This window comes from Echeneis naucrates, chromosome 12 (genome assembly GCF_900963305.1).
Source record: "Echeneis naucrates chromosome 12, fEcheNa1.1, whole genome shotgun sequence".
NCBI classification, from domain to species: domain Eukaryota; kingdom Metazoa; phylum Chordata; class Actinopteri; order Carangiformes; family Echeneidae; genus Echeneis; species Echeneis naucrates.
Genome location: NC_042522.1, coordinates 1,128,756 through 1,147,986, shown reverse-complemented (window position 1 = coordinate 1,147,986; position 19,231 = coordinate 1,128,756). Strand labels below are relative to the sequence as shown.

The following is a 19,231-nucleotide window of genomic DNA, read 5'->3' as shown; positions in this document are numbered from 1 at the left end:
CAATGAGAGCTGAAGGTCACAGACTGATGGTGCCAACAGCACCACATTGTCTGCAAAACACAGCAATGCAATCCTGAGCCCCCCGAACTGCAACCTCTCTCCTCCTTGACTGTGCCCACAAATGCTAACCCATGAAAATCACATTAACGGTGACATTGGTGCGGCCACGGCGGAGGCTGACCCTCACTTGGAATAAGTCCGACTTACTGCCGAATACCCGAACATAGCCCTCACTTTGGGTGTACAGATATTGAACAGCACCCCCCACAAAACACACGTAGACTGGATGTGAGGGTAAAGAGCTGGTCCGTTGTTCCACAACCAGGATGGAACCCACGTTGTTCCTCTTCAATCAGAGGTTCAACAATCAGTCTGATCCTCCTTTCCAGCACCTTGGAGTAAACTTTCCCAGGGAGGCTGAGTAGTGTGATGCCTCTGTAGTTGGTTCACACCCTCTTGGCCCCCTTTTGAAAAAGTGGGACCACCACCCTGGTCTTCAGCAGTGCCAAAGGAGTGGCAGGAGTGGCAGTAACACTAACCCTAACCCCCACACAATGTTGAAGATGTGTGTCATCCATGCCCCTCAACACCCATAGTCTTCAGCATTTCAGGATCTTGTCAATCCCTGGGGCTTTGCCACTTGTTCTAGGGTCTTTAGACACATCTCTCACTAGCTTTCTTTCCAGTCTTTCCACTCTTTGAAATGTATGTAAAGAAAGCTGCCCTACTGACTTGTTTTATGTGAGGGACAAAGGACATGTCCTGGCCAAACGTTACTCCAAGGTTTCTTACAGAGGGGATGGAAGCCAAAGTAATGCCGTCCAGACTGATTAGATGATTAGATATTGTTTCTCTGAGCGGCTTAGGGCCGAGTACAATAACTCCAGTTCTGTCAGAACTTAGAAGTAAAAAAAAAATTGGGTCATCCAAACTTTTATATTTGCAGTCTGACGATCTGATTAACTTCATTTGGCTTCATTGATAAATACAGCTGAGTGTTGTCTGCATAACAGTCAGTCAATTAAAGTAAACTCAAATGTAATGAGGTCCATTTAATGTAATGAGGTCTTTCAGAAGGGAGTTTTGAGGAAAGATTGTTAGCTTGCCGATCAGTTAAGCTCAATCATCTGCATGTATATGTCAGGTTTTGAGTTAATTCTGGTGTTTAGTGTTCTGCCCTTGTAACTTCCGGTTTTACTTTGAAGTCCTGGTTCTTTTGTGTTCCCCGTTACTTTACTTCCTGGTTGTGTCCCATGTTGATTGCCTTCCCTGCCCTAATGAGGATCACCTGTGTCTTGTCTAGCACTGTGTATTTAAGTCCTGTTTTCAGTCTAGTCCTTGTTGGATCCTTTTCATTTTGTCCATGATTTGTCAGATGTCTGTGTGCTGTCAATGCTCTGTGCGTTTTTTCCTTGTTCAGTTTATGTTGTAAATTTGGTTCAGATTCAGATTTTTTTTTTTTTTTTTTTTTGAGGGGGGGTCCTCATCCTGCAACACTTCGTCTGTGTTTTTCCACGTGACGCGTACTATTCAACCATAACATTATGACTTCTGACAGGAGAAATAAACAACAGAGATTATCATTATCATGGCACCTGTCAGTGGGTGGACATATGAGGCAGCAGGTGAACATTTTGATCCAGGAAAAATGTTAAAGTGTCAGGATGAGACTGACTTTATCAAACACCAATCTATGATGTTTAGATGACTGAGTCAGATCATCTCCAACAATTTAGCTCTGTGGGATGTTCATGGTGTCCAGGGACCAGGATCAAACAAGTGTGGTCCAAAGGAAAGAAAACCACTGAACCAAATAGTGGGCCATTCAGACAAAGCTTCAGGAATTTAACTTTAAACCTGAGATGAGTTCCACCTCTCTCCTCATCTATAACTACAAACTGGAGGCTTCAAAACAGCTGCTCACAAACTAGAAGCTAAATCTTGCATTTCAATGTTAGAGTTGTCTGCTGTGAACAGCTGAGATTGGAAAATCTGATTCCTGCTTACAAGTGCAAATGAACGGTTACATATGTGGTGTGGTTTGTTTTTAGGTGAGTTAGTCTGTATGTAGATCACCTCTGATACTATAAATAGAGATGGTTTTCATTTGACAACGAAGAAAAACAGAGTAAAGTCAATGTGGCCTCAAAAGTGCCTTCACCGCTGATGGCAAATGGGGAAAAAATTTATAGCCTGAACTACATACTGACCATTTCCGAGACTGATAATGGGCCTGTAAATAACACACACACACACACACAATATCACTGTGTGCATATCAATTGGTTGTCTCTTTAGCTCACTCAGCTCTTTGCGTTTGAGTGTTTTGGTCTCTGAAGAGACTTTTCATTCTCCCAGTCAATTAGAGCGATTAAAGAGACAGGAGACCAGTGGGTGCAGCTCAGAGGGAGGTGATGGTGAGCAAGAATATGTGTGTATCCAGAGAGATAGCCCTTTCTTCTGTTTCTGTTCCTGGGTTTATCACACCCACCAAATCTTACATAGCTTAAATAACTCACTCCATGGGGCTTCAGTGTTGCACTATTGTTGAATTAGGTCTTACTGCTTTCAATACAGAGTCAAGATGCTGAGCATTTCACTGATGCATTCAATATTTCCATATTTTGTGATGGCACAATCTGGTGATTATTTGCTGTTGAACGTTGTTTTGGGAGAATGGGATGGCCGTTGTAGACATCCTAGTTGTGTCACTGCGCTTCATTAGTTAATAGCACAGAGTCAATAACACTGCAGACAACCAATCAAAGTATCTGCAATGCATTTTAGTGAGTTCAGGGAATATTCACACTCCTGCATCCACACACAGAAAAAAGAATATTTCAAACAACTCACCCAGATCTAAGATATTAAAACATGAATCAGTTCTGCTTGCATGTCATTCACACAGACACATTTACAGGCAGAACACAACAAATTACAAGGCAAAATGCCATATGCTGAAAAATTCAATTAGCAGTCTGGCTTGCGCTCACTTTAATGTTTGTGTGTTTGTGTGTGTGTGTGTGTGTGTGTGTGTGTGTGTATGTGTAGCAATGACAGTACACTGGGAATTAATTAGAAACACTGAGATAGGGATAGAGGTAGACGGAAAGACTTTATTTTTGAAGACAGAAAAAACAGGGATAAGGTGAGACAGAAAGTTAGCAGAGTGAGAGAGTGATTGTCATCACCATCATGATTATTATGTTTATACGGGTGGGTTTAGCATTTGCAGGGATGTTGCCTGACTTGCTTCAATAGCATCAATATCTCAGTTAGCCCTCTGCTTGTACAGTTAGTGAACGTTAATAGCTTGAATTATCTCTGAATCCAAGATGGCTGATAGCTAGCCATGCAAAAAATATGATTATATACAGGAACAAGTAATAACTAAGTAATAATATCATTCTTTTATTTTTGGAAAATTAATTTTAAATAAGCAGTAAATTGTGATTACCCGTGCGTCCAATGAATAGGACATGCGTACATTGTCGGTATATTTGTAACTTTTCTTGATTCAACTTCTACCACTTATCCTTTTCTAGATCGCAGAGGGTGCTGGAGCAAATCCCAGCTCACATTAGGCAAGGGCAGGGTACACCTTGGATAGGTCACCAGTCCATCACAGGGCCAACACACAGAGTTGAACGAGAACTTTATCAAATCAAATCAAATCAAATCAGATTTATTTGTATAGCGCCAAATCATAACAAAGTTACATCAAGGCACTTTACATATAGAGCAGGTCTAGACCAAACTCTTTATAAATGTATTTAAAGAGACCCAACAGATCCCCCGATGAGCAAGCACTTGGCAACAGTGGCAAGGAAAAACTTCCTTTAAGAGGCAGAAACCTCGAGCAGAACCAGGCTCAGGGGGGGCGGCCATCTGCCTCGACCGGTTGGGTTGAGAGTGGGAGAGAGAGAGAGAGAGAGAGAGAGAGAGAGAGAGAGACAGGCATTGGAGGGGGGGGGTGTAGGCAGGAACATGTTGTTGCATGAAGTTCATGGAGTTGAGCTGTAATACAGAATTCATGCTATATGGGACCAGCAGGTGTTACAGGAACATGGAATGGCGATGAGTCACCACCTGCAGGATGAGGACAGGGAGAGAGAGGAGAGGAACTGGGAGAGACAGAGACTTTGGCAGAACATGGTTAGTAAATGCAGTATGAATGCTTAGAAGTGGGTGAAACTGATGTTTTGTTTTGTTTTTTTTTGTTTGTTTGTTTTTTTTTTTAAGAAGGATGGTTTTTATCAGCGCATGCAAGGAGGGAGTTAGAGAGAAAGAGGGAGAGGGGGAGAGAGGGTGACAGGGAGAGAGAGAGAGAGAAGCTCAGTCCTTCCCCCAGCAGCCTAGGCCTATAGCAGCATACCTAAAGAGTATCTTGGAGTTATCAGGAGTTCTGCTCATTCTTTTGAGCAATAATGATGGAAAATCCACTCCAAAGCCTCTAATGATATAAATATCTTATTGCTCAGATGTGTCTGTCTTCATTCTATCACTACAATTGACAGATCAACTTTTCCTTACTCTTACATCAGAAGAATTGAATTGGTCATTCATATAACTTTCAGACCATTTAGTTTTGTCTGGTGAGGTTCTTCCATTTGAACCCTTTTAGAGCCATATTAAGGCTTTACTGTTTTTTCTTGCCATTCCTGATAAAATTGTCAGAAAAAATGATCCCTTTTATTTTTGATTTACAAGCAAGCTAAACCTGACACTGATGCATTGTAACATCATAGACTGAAACCAATAAGTGCATAGATGTGACTCTAGATGTTGTGTATCATGCAGAAATAAAGCAGACGTGTTCTAGTCAAAACTTTAGACTGATCGAGACCAAACTTGTTCACAAATGTACAAATGGAAATAAGTGTCACAGAGAGAAAATGTAGAACTTGTTAGAAAAAGCAGACACTCTAGTTTAAGAAGAATAAAACAGCATGACCCTCTCGCTAAAGACGACCAGATTTATGGAAGCCTTTACTCTGGCATGGGTTATTGTTCCTCAACATTTAATCTGCTCATTGAAAATGTCCCAGTCTGAGTGTTGGTATTTCAAGCTCTCTCCAAAGCCAAACTGTCATCTTATCCTTCTAAGTTCCAAGTGATGAAGGGGCTTCCAGTCCCTCCATCCTCAATTAGTTGTAAACTCTCAGAGGATTTGGACAGATCCCAATTAAAGCGAAAGAGGAAGACCCAGGTTCAATCCACAGAAGCAGATAATAATCGTTCCCAAACATTCAGAGCTGGAGCATCCCCGAATCCCTTCACTGTTTTCGCATGTTTTCTGTAATTTGTGTCTTTATCTGTTGCAGTCATTTTAGTCTTATGAGGATGAAAACTGCATGGAGACAACAGCCACTCTACTAAGTTTGTACAAAATATTTTGAAATATAAAATTAATTCTATGCATTCCAAGTTGTAAAAATGGCTTAGTAAATTTGTACATTTATGGTTTACACAGTAACAAAGGGATTTTATTTTTATGTGGTTTTAGGTCCATTGTGTCAATAAAGTGAGTCAAAATGAAAAAATAACTATGAAGTCAACAGTCAAATATCAAGGTTAAATCTAAAGTACTCAAAAACAGCCAAAATGCCCTCAGACTCCAGAAGGTTAAAGTACATATTGCAGGTTTTTTTTTTTTTAATGTAACTTATATATAATTTTATCAAAAAAAATCCCTTTGAAAAATTAATGGAGGTTTGATTTTGAATTAAGACATAAGAGCACAAATTTAGTCCAAAAAGTGACTGTTTTGAGCTAAGCCTCTAAAAATGCTCTTTTATGATGTAGGCAGAGGGACTATGTAAGCTCTGCCATCACTCAACGTGGAGAGTAGGTAGTTATCAGTCAGAGTGTCAGTATGTTTTCAGTAGAATTGTATTGCATTCATATATCATTATCATTATTGGTAAATTATTGCTGCACAAACTCCAGCTTATCAGGGCATTGAGTCCACAGGTTTCCTAACAGGAAAAAAAAAAATGCCACTATCCTCCAGACCAGGGTGTGTTTTGTGCAGCTGAAGAGATGGGACTTCACGGCTGCATCAGCTACGACAAACGACCATTTGTCCGGAGGATTATCAATCAAGCGACCAGCAGCTTCAGCTTCTGGTGTGGTGGCAACACAGCATTGGTTCCGATGGCTCCCCATCAGGTGGTGCTGTGGCGGCCTGATTAGAGTAGTTCATTATTCGATGTAAGTCTTATCTCTGTCAAATTAGTCCGTAGAAAGATGGTTCGAACAGCTACGAAGTCCTCTTTTTGTAGAGAAGTCGGTTTGGCATCTTTGCAGTCTCTTACTTGATCAGAGTGTCCTATTTCTTATTGATTGACTGCAATCTATTGTCTTGGGAAAGCAGGGTCTCGACAATAGTCTCTTAGAAGTTTGAGGGGTGTGGGGGATTGGAATCTCCACCCCCCTTTCTTTGGACCTCACAACACCAGGTTCACTGCTCTCCCTCTGCCTATGTCACTTCCGCTTTAGTGTTTTTGGATGCGCAAGTAACTTTTCTCACCAAAACGACTCTAGAAAGCTAATTAATGTATTTACCAATATATCTTGAAGAAAAAACAGTTCCTATATTGTTATATCAATTCAAGGTGGTCTTTAACCTGCAATAGACCTTTTAAGTTCATACAACACAGCTAGTGCTAACTGACCCTCAAGCTCCTAAATTTAAGCAATCCCCTGTGTTTCCTGCTTGATGTCCCCTCACTTCCAGTGTCAGAGCTGTGTCTTCTTTCCCCTGGTTACATCTGTAATTGTTCCCAGTCTATCAGTCCCAGTCTTCCTTCTGTTGCCAGTTTGTTGTGCATTCTGCCAGGCCGTTTTCAGCATTGTTTTGTGTTACAACCACACTTACTATGCTCCTCTCATGGTTGCTGTCCCAAAGTCCAAATTAATGCGAAGACAGGTAAACCGGGTGAGGATAAACACTTCTTTATTCAACGATCATTGGAGAGCATTACATGCAAGCGCCGTGTGTGAAAATGCTCTGAACAACAAAGAGAGGTCCCAGTCTTTTGTATCCCCGGATTTCCCTATGTTTTTTTGGTATATTATCCTATTATGGAGTTGTTTTTCTGCTTTCGAATGACAGTGAGTCTTTGCAGTTCTCGGATCCCCCTCCCCTTCTTTCTTCTTCAGAGCAGTTTTCTCAAGGCCATTATTACATAGGTTGTTCTGCTTTGCACGAGCAGCTCCTCAAGGCCATGATTGCGTAAGCTGCTCTGCTTTACTGTTACACTACTAAATTATGATTCAAACATATTATATGAATTCTTACAATTGTTACAGTACCAGATTATGATTCAAACATATTATATGAATTCTCACACTTGTTACAGTACCAGATTATGACTCAAACATATTATGTGAATTCCCCACAATTCCCCCTTTTGATCTCTAATAAGAGATCACTAAAAGGCTCCTCGGAACTGTTGTTCTTGCGCCACAGCTGCTGCCCCATTGGTGTCTAGCAGCATATTTGAGTGTCAGAACAAATCTGTGTGGTGGTAGCTTGGCATGCTACGTGTCGGAGGAGAAGCGCTGTTTCACCTCCCCCTCATCATGGTCTTCTGGGTACAAGGGTAGACTACCTTGTCCCGGCAGACCACTCCAGAGGATTATTCTGCCTCTTTGTCGGAGTGGTCTGTTGCAGAACCAGCCGGTTCTGTGCACGTTTCTTGTAGGTTTCATTGCACTTCCGCAACTGTCATGAGGGGTTCCTCTGCCACTGCGCCCTGACTCCAATGGTACCAGGTGTCACCTTTGCCCTTGAGTCTTACTGCATGTGACCTTCTCTCCGTCACCTGGAAAGGACCCGTCCACCTGGGCTCTTTTGTGCACCTTCAGCAGGACCCACTCTTGACCCGGAATGACTGCTGCCTGGTTTCCTGAGCACTGCTCGCCGACCTGCTTAGAGAAAGTGGACAACAAAGTTTGTAATTCAGCAAAATAAGCTTTTGCCTCAGATTTCCTCATTTCAGGAGCCCAACCTTGAGGTCTGGGGAAATGACGCCCGTTTGTAATTCAAACGGACTGAACCCGGTACTGGCATTAACGGCTGACCTTATAGCCATTACAGCTAAAGGTAATGCAGTTACCCAATCCATTCCAGTCTTTGCGCAGATTTTGGCCAATTTATTTTTTATGGTTTGGTTCATTCGTTAAACCTTCCCCTGTGACTGTGGGTGATACACAGTCCCAAATGCATGTTTAAGACCTAACAGGTTCTCCACTTTTTGGAGATCTTGGTTCTTGAAATGGGTTCCATTATCTGATCTGATTTTCTCTGGGAACCCATATCTTGGAATGTATTGGTTGATGAGGAACTTTATTACTGATGCACTGTCTTCCTTTTTCGCAAGCCTCAGGCCACCCTGTGTCCGTGTCAACGCACATCAGGACGTACCTATAGCCTTTATGGGGCACTATCATGTTGGTGAAATCTATGACTATTTCTGTACCCGCCTGAGTCTGCAGTGGATATCTCCCTATCTCTGGTTTGATGGTCGGCCAGGGGTTATACTGCGCACAGACCTTACACCCACTTACCCATTCTTTTGTCATCTCTTTCAGGTAAGGATGCCACCACTCCTTCAGATTTCTCATCATTTGTGTCACACCTACATGTCCTACCCCATGGGCCTCCTCGAACATCCCTTGTCTTAATGCTGGTGGTAGTATGAGTCGTCCGTCTGGGCCTCTCCACATTCCACTGTCACTACTTCCTTCCCGTGCTTTCCAGACTGACAGTTCTTGGAGTGAGGTCTTTTCCTGCATTTCTCTGATTCTTTTCATCTCCATGTCTTTCCTTTCCTCCGTTTCGGAGCAGGTCATTATTAACCTAGTCTGGTACCCTGTCACTTCTTTGGCCGTCTTATCTGCTGCTTCATTCCCCTTGGTTGTTAATGACTGAGTGGTGTCATGTCCCATGCACTTGATGACTGCTACTCGTCTTGGCAATAGTAATGCTTCGGCCAATTCTTTCATTTCTGCTTCGTGCTTGATAGGTTTATTGGAGGCTGTCAGAAACTCAGTTCTCAACCATTGCCCTAATTCTACATGCACTGCCCCAATCGGTATAGATGTTCACCTTCTGTCCCGCACTCATTTTTAACACTTCTACTACCACCGTCACTTCTGCTCTCTGTGCAGACTGTGCTCCTTTCAAATTTTCTGCCTTTTTCACAGTGAACTGTCCTGCTTGTTCCTGCACAACTGTATATCCTGCTTTTAACCCTTCCTTCTCATCCCTGTAACAACATCCGTCTGTGTAGAGGTTCACTCCCCCTTCTAAGGGCTCAGCTTGTAGATCTCGTCTGACTTTCTCTTCCTTTGCTACTTGTTCCTTGCAGATGTGTGGCTCTCCTACCCCTATCTTCTCTGCCATATTGATTCCCTCGTGTGTATGCGATGTTGGGGGCATCCAGCACTCTGCTCAGTTTCTGTTGCCGCAGCGAAGTTAACATAAATGCTTGAGAGTGTACGTATGCTACTACACTATGTGCTGTTAGGACTTTCATGGAGTGTCCCATGACTATGTGGGCGGTTTTCTGAATCAACTTGGCCAAACCTGCTGCATGCTGTGTACATTGGGGGTGTTGTTGTTCCATTCTGTCTAGCATTATGCTCACATACATCAACACTTCCCCCCCCCCCCTTTTTTTCTGGAACAGGACACCATTCATTACTCCTGTTCCAGAAACATTGAGGAAAAATGGGCAGCTGTAATCTGGAGTAGCCAGATCCGCAGCAGCCGCTAGAGCCTGTTTTAAGGCAATAAAGGACTGCTCCGCTTCTTGAGACCAAACGACATCCGAATTGAGGTTCCGAATACAGGCTCTCGGGGGGCTGAGTTAACCCGGTGTAGTTGGGGACATACTGACGACAGTACCCCGTGAGACCTAGGAACGACAACATGTCTTTGACCTTCTGCGGCCGTGGATGGTGCAAGATAGTAGTTCTGTGTGCTGGTGAGAGACTGGCCCCCTTTTGAGACAGTACACGACCTAGGAATGTGACCTGTTTACGGGTCACCTGAAGTTTCGACTTACTGACCTTAAATCCTGCCCTCGCCAAGCAAAACAATCGTGAGGTGGCTTCCAGGCAGGTTACTGCCGGAGGTGCGGCCAGAAGTAAATCATCCACATACTGCACCAGTGTGACCCCCTCTGGGAGCTCACACTCAGACAACACTTTCTTAAGGATTTGATTGAACAGTCCTGGGGACAGCGCAACGCCTTGAGGTAAACGGGTGTACCTCCATTGAGTTCCCTTGAAAGCAAATGAAAAGATATCCCTGTGATCCTCCACTAAGGGAAGACAGAAAAATGCGTTGGCCAAATCAATACAGGTGAACCATTCATGCGATAGGGCCAGGTTAGTCAGGACCACATAGGGATTAGGCAGTGGTACGGTTGTAGTCACTAAAATGTCATTCATGGCGCGCAAATCGCGTGTCATTCTGTATTTACCTGTGGCTTTCTTTTCGACTAGTAGAATAGGAGTGTTCCAAGCAGACACAGAAGGTTCCAATACGCCCTGTAATATGAGGCCCTGAATGGTGTCTGCGATGCCCTCCTCTGCTTGGGGCTTGTGGGGGTACTGAGGTGTTAACCTCAAAAGTTAATGGTTCACATTTTACCAGTCCCACATCTGTCGGGCCCTACGCCCATAGGGACTCTGGTAGAGAGTCAATAATAGACGCAGCCTCAGGGTGATCTGTCTTTTCTCTTCCGTGGAAGCGGGAGACCAGGGCCTCCTCCAAGACTGAACTGTCTACTGCTTCTACTTGAATTGAGTATGTGTTGGCTCTAGCCGAATAGAGTACTCCGCGAATGTCCGTGGTAACCCAATCATCCTGTGCTAATGCTAATTTTACCATCCCACCCAATTAGCCTGATGTTTAGGATGTAAGGCTAGAGACACATGTAGGACGGTCTCCTCTGATATCTGATACCACTGCAATTGTTCAGGTGTAAGAGACACTGCTGCTGCCACTCCCACAGGAGTGACGTATATGTTTCGGGTGGTGATCTGCCAGTCCTTCCCCTCTAATTGTTCTCAGAACCTTTCCTGGAACCATTCTGTTTGGTTACGATTGTAAAACAATGTTATGTGTGGAGGATCAGGGAGAGGCATGTAAGGCTCGAGGGACATGATCCAGGGCTTCCACCTCATGAAGGCTGAGAGAATGCCACGGTGTTCAGTAGTTTCAGGTTTCAGCATGGCCCAATAGATGTCTGCATAGGAACCTTGCATTGGCTGGAGGAGATAACTGCCTTGTTTAGAGGGGTTCCTGGAACAGGGCAACTCAGTCCCATCTGGTAGAGTCACTGTGAGTCCATCTGGTGCACACATTATGGATGCCCCCAGTTTTATCAACAAGTCTCTACCTAGGAGATTGACAGGCACGGTTAGGCAGTAAATGAATGGATTTATAAGGCTTTGCTTCCCCACGGTGGTTAACAGTGGCTTAGTCAATGGCAGAGTTTGTGATTCCCCAGAGAAACCCATGACGGTGGTAGTTAGGTCTGACAGTGCAGCTGGTCGAGATATGTTCATCGTGGAGCACGTTGCACCGGTATCGACCAGAAATGGTAGCGTTGGGTCTGCTGTTAAGATGCCACCCAAGTCTCTCTATGGGGTGTGTCACTGGGCATGGGATGGCCAGGACTGGCCACTGGAAGCTGTCCTTTGGCGGACAGAACCATGCCCACCGCCTCCACGCCCAGGGTGCCCTCAAGGTGCGATCTGAGGATATCCTGTGCCTCGTCCCCGTGACCTGTGCAGACATTCACGAGCCCAATGCCCTTCTTCTTCACAGTAGTAACACCGGTCATTGCTCCCTCCTCCCGAGAAGTTGCCTCAGCCACCCAACCTCTGAACCCCCCATGCCCCCGATTATAGGATGCTCCTGATCCTCCTGGGAACATCACCAGAGGTATTTCCTGGTTTGTCGGCTCTTCCCAAGGTAGGGTGGGATCCAGGTCTGGAAAGTCAGATCCACCCGAAACCATCATGACCTTTGCCTTTCCCAAATTAGTGTCTTTCTTTTTGTCATTAGCTTTCTGCCTTGCTTCTCCCACCTGTAGTTTTAAAAGTTGAGCCTCTAAACCTTTAATGGTTTCCTCCTCTTGGCTACCTTTGTCTTGGGCCTTGGCCAGGTGATGTATGAGGTGCCTGTCCCACATGTGCGACTCGCACCCTGTCATGTCTGGATTGTCTTTCATGACTTCTCTGACTTGCTGGGGCACCCCTTCCAGAACGGCCTGTCGATACAGCTCTCTCTGGAGCCCTGGCTTACCAGGGTGTGCACCGGTGTAGTGGATCCACTTATCTTTACATTTATCTAGAAAATCTCTGGGGTTTTGGTTATTTTCCCACTTAGGTACTGCCGCTGCGATGGGCAGGGGGTAATTTGCGCATATGGCTCCTGCTATTTGGTCACTAAACCTGGTGAATCTCTCATTGTCTCTATGTCGCAGCGTCCCTGCTTGATTCTCTATTTCTCTCATGTCAGCATTAGTCATGCATCTTCCTGCCACTGCTCTGAAGTCACCTAGAGCCAGCATCTGGCCCGCAGTCAAACTGTTCAGTTTCCCTAACCGCAATGCTCCTCCCGCTGACATGGGGGTAGCTTGTCCACTATGGCCTGAACATCTCATCGTCCGAAAGGTCGGCATTTATGTCCTTGTGCTATTGACAGTAATGGCATGGCTAACCCTGGCCCCTTATGTCGCTTGGATCTCAGAGTCATTGTATGTGTCTCTTTTGCTTGTACAGTCTCTCCTCTTTCCCCTAATTTCCGGTGTATATGCTGTAGCAATTGTCCTGATACCGCCAACATCTGCTCTAGGCCATCAGTGCTTCCTGTCTCACTATCCTCTGCTTCTTCTTTGGGCTCTCTAGTTTCTCCTCTGAGCCAGGCGTCCTCCTGGCTTTCTGCCCACTGTCCGCTCATTTTTTCGGTGACCTGCCCTGAGCTCCCATCCTGCCATAAACCTGTCAGGTGCAATCCCACTTGATTATCTCCTCCTCCCTGTGAACCTCTCCTATTAATTCTCTCTGTTTCCCTTCTCACCTTTTGCTCCTTCATCATTTGTTCCTCCATGCTTCTGAGTTGATTTCTAACATCTCTTGCTCGTTTTTTTTTTTGTTTTTTTTTCCTTCTTGCTCGCTTCGTTCCTTAAAAGGATCCCTACTGTCTGTCCCTGGCTTCCTCCCTCACTGGGTGGCACAGATGGTCCAGCCTGTCCTCCAGTATTGTCCGGTGGCGGATCCATAAAAACGTCTCCCCCTGAAACCCTTAATACTGGGTATAGCCACGGCTGGGCTCTGCCTCCTTTAACGTTCCTCGGTGGGGGGTGTATGGAGGGGGCTCAGCTTTCTTTTTGAACTTGCCTGTTTCATTCTATGTTCTATACCCTGCCACCATACTCCAGCATTCATCCACCATTTCCTTTCTTTATCAGCCCCCCTTTTTTTTTTTTTTTCCCCATGATGCTCGCCTTTTCTTCCTCTTGCTTTGCCTTATCGCTCTCCTCCTTGCACTCTTTTTCTTTTTTCCAAATTACTCTGCCTAATAGTTCTATTTCCATACCATCTTTGCCGGCCTGTTTTAAAGCCTCTTCAAATTTCCCTCTTATTTCTTTTTCAAATTCTTCCTTCTGTTTTTTTTTATTTTATCTGATATTGTAGCGGCTGCTGATATTACCATTTGAACTTGTGTCAGCAATGGCTTCCAGATTGGTGGTCCCCACCTGTCATCATCTATCCCCCTGTCAAATTCACCGTCCATCCTAATTAATCTCTCAGCCGGTCAGTTGGTATGACACTTTCGTTCCGAGTGACTGACCCTTCTTCTACCTGCTCAGTGTAGCCAACCAGTTGGTATGACACTTACGTTCTGAGCAACTGGTCCTTGACCTCTACTGACACTGTTTATGTTATCACCGTTAGGTTTCCAGAGTAGTCATTTTCAGTCTGACACAACACCTTACAGATATCAGGACACTGAGAGACTTCTCGCCCCTGTAAACTTCCCTTGTGTGTGTGTGTGTGTGTGTGTGTGTGTATGTGTGTCCGTATACTTACAACAACGTGTCTTCTTTCCTTTATCCAATTCTGTCCGGTTTCTGTAATTACAGATAACTGAACAATGACCTTTAATTCAGGAGATCTCACCCCCTCGGACTAAAGTCTTTCAAAAACCAAACTAGTGTCCCTGACACTTCCAGATCCTCGTCAGAATCTGGTAGGACCTGTCACGGTCAAGATATTTACTGAGTGGCTGCTGACTCCAGAGAGTTGGGGACCTTTTAAACCCTGAACTCAGTGCCGAGTGGCTGCTTTTGACTGCGGAGAGTTGGGGACCCTCTAAACCCTAACTCAGTCTTTCCTCTTTTTCCTCACTTTTATGCTATTCAAGTACTTAATTCACAGTCAACTTCTTATGTTATTTTAGAATGCTCAATAGTGCAGTTTTTAGAAAAGGTCTGCTTACTTTTATTTCGTCGCGACTAGAAGTTGACTGATCCCTATTCCTTGAACCCGTTCTAATGAAGATTAGCGGACCTGTCTCGCGATCCTGGACGAGCCCCCAAATTGTTGCAACCACACTTGCTATGCTCCTCTCATGGTTGCTGTCAAAAAAGTCCAAATTAATGTGAAGACAGGTAAACCGAGTGAGGATAAACACTTCTTTATTCAACGATCGTTGGAGAGCATTACATGCAAGCGCCATGTGTGAAAATGCTCTGAACAACAAAGAGAGGTCCCAGTCTTTTGTACCCCCGGATTCCCCGATGTTTTTTTTGTTTTTTTTGTTTTTTTTATCTAACATCCGTGTGGAGTTGTTTTTCTGCTTTTGAATGAGAGTGAGTCTTTGCAGTTCTCGGATCCCCCTACATAAGCTGCTCTGCTTTACTGTTACACTACTAGATTATAATTCAAACATATTATATGAATTCTTACAATTATTACAGTACCGGATTATGATTCAAACATATTATATGAATTCTCACACTTGTTACAGTACCAGATTATGACTCAAACATATTATGTGAATTCCCCACATTTCCCAGGTGTGTTTTTGTTTTTTTGTTTTTTTTTTTTTAGAATTTTGACTTCTGCCCCTTTTTGGACCATGAAAAACTTGCTATAACTGTCCTGCGTTTAAATCCTTGCCTCTGTGATGTTAGTTCTCCAGCATTACCATCATCTCTTTAACAACTGTTTGTGTTGTGCTACACACAACCTAAGTGCTATTATGTGTCGAACTTTAAGCTAACAGCAGGTTTTGCATAAACATATTTGTAATTTGCTTGCTTATTTGCTATTAGTCCCAGGAACACAGAATGTACAATTTTAGTCTCCACGTCTATACATGCAAACATGTGCAAAACATAAGTGATCTCAGGATGGTAGAAGCTGAGTCATAGATGGACTGAGCATACTTTGGATGTAGCCAACAAGAAAAGATGTAGGATAGCTCTTAAATTTGGCTGGGGATGTCTGAGGCGCAGCCCCCACACATAATGGTAGCTTGGTTGTCCTTTTTCCTTGATCTGCTGCTGACATAAACTTAAGGAAGAAGAAGAAGCAACCATATTCTTGCACCCATTGCTGCTTCAATTGAAAAAAAAAAAAAAAGACTTCAGTCACAGCATGCATGGGAGAGTGGTGGATGAATAGCAAAGCTGTACATCTGTCATTACTCCAGTTTTCTGATTTGCAATAAACCTCCCCCTTCCCTGCCCCCTCCAGGTCCGCTGAAGGTAGTTGTCCCGACCGAGTCAGTTTCCTCATACCTTGGGGACACAGCCCTGCTGCGGTGTGAAGTCTCTGGTGACCCGACGCCTGTTGTTCGCTGGCAAAAGAACCGGGAGGACCTACCGGGGACTTTTGATCCTGAGTCCCGTCTAGCATTGCTGCCGTCAGGCTCACTGCAGGTCAGCCGTGTTCAGCCACCAGACTCAGCCACGTACCGCTGTCTGGCCGACAACCCCGGCAGCACAAGGACAGGAACAGATGCTGAACTCCGTGTGCTACCAGGTGACTATTAAAGATCTATCGTTATTGATTAGAAGTTTCCCATCAATTTATCAATAAATCTATTACCTACCTGCTTTGAACAGTTGCTCATCTTAAAATAGTTAGTTAGTTAAAATAGTTAAATAAAAGAGGTCTGTGAGAGATATGGTTGGCTATCATTTCCTTTTCTGGCTAAAGAACTTAAGCTTGATTTTATTTTTTGAAATAGCCATCCATCCATCCATCTATCTTCTACTGCTTATCCATTTCTGGGTCACGGGGATGCTGGAGCCAATCCCAGCTCACACTGGGGTAGGGTGGGTTCACCTTGAAAAGGTCACCGGTCCATGACAAGGCCAACACACAGAGACAGACAGAGAAAAACAACCACTCAGACCTATGGAGAACCTAGAGTCACCAATTAACCCAAACATGTATGTCTTTGGATGGTGGGAGGAAACCCATGCAGGCACGGGGAGAACTTGTAAGGCCTGGGAAGCCATGACCTTCTTATTGTGGGTGAAATATAAAACATTTAAATGTTATTTGTTTGATCAATCTTCAAAAGCTGACCAATTTAATTGTCTGTCTTGTTACACTGAAGTAGTGCGCCAGCAGTTTTATTTAAAAGTGAGTTATGCATCTCCTGCAGTCATCACTTTGTCAGGTAGCAATTTCCATTCATTTCGTCACAGATACTGCATGTCTGATTTTAAAATAAAATGAGATGTAATGGCCATATACAGTGTAGATGTGATTTAATAATGTGACTGTGAGCCAAGAGGAAGCACTTTCTCCTCAGTCTGCAGGGAGTCTGTCATCAGCTCATATTTTATACGCTCCGGAGACTATACACTTCATCACATAGATTGCATCTCTAGTTCTCTCGGTCTCTTTCTGTCTAAACACCACTCTGATTTAAGCTCACCAAGTGTTTCTGTGCCTATTTGTTCAGTGGGCCATCGACTTTCAGTTGGATAATCATAAGTAACTTGTCCCTGGGCTTTTCATCACAACTGTGAACCCACAATGCACACACATACACACACATTGTTAAAAGGGTTTTCAAGTTAATCCTCATCTGACCAAGCACCCCAGAGGCAAAGTATGGGACAATATTCAAACTTCAGTTATTGTTCAATTCCAGTTTATAACAGTTTATTTATTCATAGTGTCAAAGGCCAGAGATTGTCAAATGAGTAATTTGCATGGTGCACCTCTAGATGTCTGTGTGACCTACTTCCTGTTCTGCTCAATCAGATTAATCACTAAAAAGAAATAACTCTGGTGTAACCCTATGTTTTACAACCAGAACATCCACCAGTTTTAGAATGGCTAAAAATAACGGTTTGAAGCTGAGTTTGGAGACTGTGTTGTTGTCCAGTGAGGGTAGAGGTACAACTCCCAGTCCCAGAGCAAAGAAATGTTTCTACTCTAACACCTTACATTGAATATAAAACTAGAGCAAGCGGTTAGTTTGGTTAGCTAAGCATGAAGGCCAAACTGGCAGGAATCAGTTATCCTGGTTGTATTATATCCATTGACATTATAAAAATGATTCTTTGTTTAAAGACGTCAGATTGTGTTGAATATTGTGTTGAATATGATTGTGTCAACATGTCCCATCACCTCATTTTATTTATTGATTCAGTAAACATTTTTTAAAGAAGTTCATGGTCCAAGGGTTAGGGTCAATGTCAATGTCTGTCTTGATGTGTTGGCCCCGCAATGGACTGGTGACCTTTCCATGATGTATCCTGCCCTCACCCTATGTGAGTTGGGATTGGCTCCAGCACCATCTGCAACCCAGAAACAGATAAGTGGTACAATGAAAATGATGAGATGAATGAATGAACAAGCTCTGACAAAATTATAACATATCAACATTTTTGTGGCTCAAAACTACATTGATCCACAAATAAGCAGTTTGGCTGTACAGTCAATTTAATAATCTGTTAATGAATCTAACCTTTACTTCAGCTCCCATGAGTTAGATACAGTGGAATGTCAAATTCAACAATGAAATTTGACAATTTCCTCACTGAAATTTGGAGAGTGTTTTGGGGGAGTGGGGGTTTGTTGCATTGGGGTGGCAGGGCAAACTGTATCTGTGTGTGTCTCTGTTGCACAGTAATATATGAACAAAGTGACCTTAGACTTTAATTCTGTGAGTGTCTGTTTGCATGCGTTTGTGTATGCCATTCAATTTGTGTGTGTGCGCGCGCGCGGTATGTTGAGGGTTGACAACTGCCTTGCAGCAGAGACAGAGGGTTAGGGTTAGAGACAGAGCCCAAAACACTCTGATTTTTGGCTCGGCGAAGACCTCAACCTGGGGTCATTTATGAGAAAAACCTAATTCTGATTGCACCAAAAAGTTCCTGAAGCATTTTGTGTCTTTTGGTGTTGCTTGAACCTAAAATGTGGACAAGACAGTGATGTACAAAAGACTGAGACAGTTGAATGACATGGACATGGACTTTAACCCTGTCTGTCTGTCTGTATATATATATATATATATATATATATACATACACACATATACATACATACATACACACACATATATATATACACATACATATATTATTATATGTCACCTTTCTGCCAAAGTCATGTATGAGCAAAGTGAACAACCTTGATTCTAAACCTGTGTATGTGTGTGTCTTTGTGAATACTGTATCTGTCTGTATGTGTCTGTTGCATGTTAGTCAGTATGTATTTTTGTGCATGTGTGCATGTTTATGTATGACTATCTCCATTTATATGTATTTGTATTGTATGTCCGTATAAGTCTGTGTGTGTGTGTGTGTGTGTGTGTGTGTGTGTGTGTGTGTGTGTGTCTGCATCAGTTCATCTCTCAGAACAGTCTATGAAGTCATGGCTTGCTTGCAGGTTTGCAGGGACAAAAGTTCTGAGGTCCAAAAGTTTTGGATTTTTTGCCTCTGTGAAGCCCTCAGACTGAGGCAACTAATGACAAAATGGTAACTCCCATCAGAAAACTCACCGCTACAACAAGTTCCAATGAAGCAGTGCATCTCTGGGTGTTTCTAAAACCTAAAATGAGGACAAGACAACAACATATAAAACAGAGGCAGTTCTACTTTTCTCCTGAGAAATGTTAGAGTAGAAATTTCGAGAAATAGATGGTGTCCATGTCCTTCAGAGGCTCACAGAT

At 43.5% G+C, this 19,231-nt stretch overlaps 1 protein-coding gene across 1 annotated transcript in view; it reads left to right on the top strand.

Annotated features, from left to right (window-relative positions):
- The window catches only part of dcc (DCC netrin 1 receptor), a 193,744-nt gene that overhangs the window by 7,534 nt on the left and 166,979 nt on the right, over positions 1-19,231 (top strand). Inside the window, exon 3 of the mRNA XM_029516393.1 lies at positions 15,790-16,077. Coding sequence (XP_029372253.1) covers positions 15,790-16,077 — 288 coding nt within the window. The remainder of the gene's footprint in view (positions 1-15,789; positions 16,078-19,231) is intronic.